At 54.3% G+C, this 3,668-nt stretch overlaps 1 protein-coding gene across 1 annotated transcript in view; it reads right to left on the bottom strand.

Annotated features, from left to right (window-relative positions):
- Window positions 1–3,668, bottom strand: part of LOC103915638 (neuronal pentraxin receptor-like) — a 42,167-nt gene that overhangs the window by 2,530 nt on the left and 35,969 nt on the right. Inside the window, exon 9 of the mRNA XM_009322510.1 lies at window positions 1,217–1,287. Within this exon, the coding sequence (XP_009320785.1) occupies window positions 1,217–1,287 (71 nt within the window). The remainder of the gene's footprint in view (window positions 1–1,216; window positions 1,288–3,668) is intronic.

Raw genomic sequence — 3,668 nt, forward strand, 5'->3', positions numbered from 1 at the left:
GTCAGGCAGGACTTGCCCTTGGTGAAGCCATGCTGGCTGTCTCGAATCACCTCCCTGTCCTCCATGTGCCTGAGCATAGCTTCCAGGAGGATCTGTTCCATGATCTTCCCAGGCACAGAGGTGAGACTGACTGGCCTGTAGTTCCCTGGGTCTTCCTTTTTTCCCTTTTTAAAAATGGGGGTTATGTTTCCCCTTTTCCAGTCAGTGGGAACTGCACTGGACTGCCACGACTTCTCAAATACGATGGATAGTGGCTTAGCAGCTTCATCCGCCAGCAATTTAAACAGCAAGGATAAATATTGGAGCAGTTTGGGGAAATTAAGGGGTTTTATGTGTTTTCATTCTATGGGAGAGGCAACCGCTCACATTTGCATGTTGATGCAACTGGAAAGAAGGAGAAAATGATGCTGTGAGGGTGAGGATGAGTTTGCAAGCAGCTCCTACAACATTAACCCCCATCCCCACTGAGCTCATCATCCCCCTCCCGCCCTCCATGGCCTTTATATTTGTAATGTCTGTTTGCTTTGAGGTTTTCCTTGCCTCTCAGCTCTCTAGGAAACCTGTGTTGTCTCTGCATCCTGCTAGCCAAACACTGATTGCCTCTAAACCAGGGCTTAAACAGTTTCCTGGGGATCTAGGATTGTATTAGTCTGAAATTAATGCAGGTGGAGAAGCAGCAGGCTCCAGGGTAAAGCCGAGGGGAAGGACTTCTCCTGTGCAAAGCCCCAGCTGCTGGGTGTGATGCCGGGGTTTCCATCAGGGCCCATCCTTGTCTTGCGGGGTGGCTCGTGGGCCAGATCTTCCGTGTCGTCTTCTGGCTGGTGTATGTTTGAAACGTCCTCATCGCTGGCTGTCTGCTGAAAGAATAATTGCTTTCTAGCTGTCTGAGAAGGACAAGAGTGGGGGAGGAACAAGCTGGGCACTCTCCTGCCCCTGCCAGCTTGTGAAGAAGTCCTCTTCCCTCACCATAATCTCCAAGCCCCCTCTGCCCTATAACCATAGGGAGGACATCTTGTTGTCTCTCTTGCTGGTGTAACAGTGAATCAGACCTCCTGGTTGTTGTTTGCCTGACAAAGCAGTAGTGGAGGCAGCGGAGCCGTCTCCGGGCACGGAAAGACAACGCTGCAGTGAGCATTCATCTTTCCCTTTGCCTTCGCTGCCGGTGGTGACAGAAATGAAGCGCTGCCTCCTGTTCCCCTCATTCTACATCTCCTACCTCCTGCGCCGATTCCTTCTCCTTCCTCCTTTCAGCAAGCATCGGCCTCTTGCAACGAGGCAGGCGCAATGCTAAAATTGTCAAGAGACAGATAAAAGCTGGGCGATCATCTTTTTTTTTTTTTGCAGGGGAGATAATTAGGAAGAGAACCTCTGCGAGGAAGAAGATCTTTCCATCATCATTACTTTATCTCCAGGCAGCTACTCTAATCTCTCCAGGGACACGGCGCTTTCAAGCATCGTATTCTTGCTGTGGTTTTTTTTTAATGCTTTAATCCCTATGCAGTTCACCCACTTTTGCTACTAAGCAGCAAGTCAGTGCGAGCTGGTGTGTTTGTGTGCCTATGCCTCTGTTTGGGGGGGGGGCGCGCATGCGTATATGATTCTGGGTTCAATTAAATGTTCTTTGTTTTTGATCAATGTGTCCCCAGGGAGTGTTTGCCTCAGGGCAATGCTGGGACTGGTTGTAAGGATTATTCATCAGCGGCTCATAGGTGAAAAGCTAAGGAAAAATGGCCAAACCCAAAACTGCAGAGGGCCCAAAGATAGGAACGCCATGTTTTTTGTGATTGTGGTGGGTGATACAGCGGGGCTGCAAGGTAGAGATGCCCCCTGAGGAAGGAGAGCATCCCGCTGGCCTGTCTCCATCTGCTGCGGCTTAGCAAAATGCGGGCAGTTCATTTCTGGACCCTCAAGTGCAGGGTTTCCGCGGGCTGCCTCTCTACAGCACCGCAAGCCAGTCAAAGCCTCGTTGGGCCAACACAACTAACACGTAGTGGTCCCTTAGTTGCTAGCGCAAAAGGCACATAGACGGCTGGCTTCACATCACCTGGTCTTTAGTTTCCATACTGAGCGACCAGGTGCCTGTCTGTAGGTGAAGGCAGGTCCAGAGCGAGGGTCCGATTCGCCCCTCTGGATCTGTAAGGAACTGTAATTGTTGCTCTGCTCTGGCTGGTCCTTTCTTATTCACCACTAATCACAGATGGAAACTCTTTCAGCCCTTTGCCTTTGGCAGCCACGGTGAAATGCATTAAAACAAAGAAGTGCTGTTTGCTGCCCGACATTAGATTGTGTTGTACTCCTTAGCTGAGAAGCAGAAATGTAACCACCGACTGCAAAATGTATGTATATATCATATATATCCTGCCCCCTGCTTTCTTTTAGCCATCTCTATCATTGACGGTAGGAGGAGACCGGACGGCAGGCTGACTCTTCATCAGGCGGAGGGCACCCACGGACTCTTTTCTCGGCTGCTTCTGGCCAGGTTTTGGGATCTCCCCATTGTCCCCGTGGGCACAGGCCCTGCCGTGCCCAGTCTCATCTCTGCCATAAAGCAGAGGGCTAGAGATTGCTGTCCTGCCTGTCAGCCGCAGCCCAGGGGCTGGGCGCTGCTCCACACCGCCTTGGGTAGTACCAGAGGGCCCAGTCTGGGGGACTTGGGACACACCGAGGTCTGCTCTGCAGCTGCCCTGGGGTGGGTGAGATGGTCGCAGCTCTCTGGAGGCAGGAGGAGCACTCAGGAGGCCCCGTGGGGATGCTGAAGCCACATTTCACTGGGATCAGAGCCCCACCATGTTGCGTTGAGCTGAGGGAAGGCAGAGATGGGGATGTTGGTGTGCGGGAACGGGTGGCAGCCGAAAGCAGCCTGGCCCTGTGCTCTGGAGGAGGGCGCAACCCGCTTTGGGGCAGCCGGATCCCCTGGTCTGCTGGCCAAGGCAGTGCCCCACGCGTCATCCCGTAGCTACTACCTCTAGTAACGGCTGCTGCCGAGCAGCCGCGCGGGGGCCGTTCCAGATGCTCTGGAAGCACGGCGACTTCCCTGTGTGAGCTGCGCATGAGTCTTAATGAGCCTTCCTGGGGAGGGAGCGGAGGAGGCTCCCGGCAGGACGGAGAGGCGCAGGAAGGCAATTAAGGCAGCCCCCCAGTGCTAGGGCAGTGTGAGCAATGGGGGCTTCGGAAGTGTCACCTCCCGGGGACGGAGTACGGGCTGGCTTGACCTGGTTTGAGGGGACTGGAAGGTTGACACACCACAGGGAGCCACGACCTGTGAGCCCAAAACTGAGGCTGCAGGTGTCAGGGAGCACAGGAGCTCCCCGAAGCCCACCCTGAGGCGGGGGTCCCAGGGCTGCCTGTGTCCCCAGGGAGGCAGAGCCTGCACCGCTGGCAGTGCCCTCCAGAAAGCTGGGCAGGGGCTGGAGGGGTTCAGGAATTGCAGCATTTTCTTCTCAAACGCAATAATTGACAGCCATCAGGCCTGAAGGTTTTCCGTTGCCATATTTGACCTGGTCTTCTTGTTCACTGCAGGACAAAGCCCTTTTCGGTGGGGGGTGTTTGAGTCCCCTCAGCCCATGGGAAGACCTGCAGCAGCAAGTCCTGCAGATTAGGAAGGGAAATGGCAGTCCCCTTCCTTCCCTTGAAGCGTGTTAACAGGCCCTTGGAGGCGGGGATCGAGG

The sequence above is a fragment of the Pygoscelis adeliae genome, unplaced genomic scaffold (genome assembly GCF_000699105.1).
Source record: "Pygoscelis adeliae isolate BGI_AS28 unplaced genomic scaffold, ASM69910v1 Scaffold60, whole genome shotgun sequence".
NCBI classification, from domain to species: Eukaryota; Metazoa; Chordata; class Aves; order Sphenisciformes; family Spheniscidae; genus Pygoscelis; species Pygoscelis adeliae.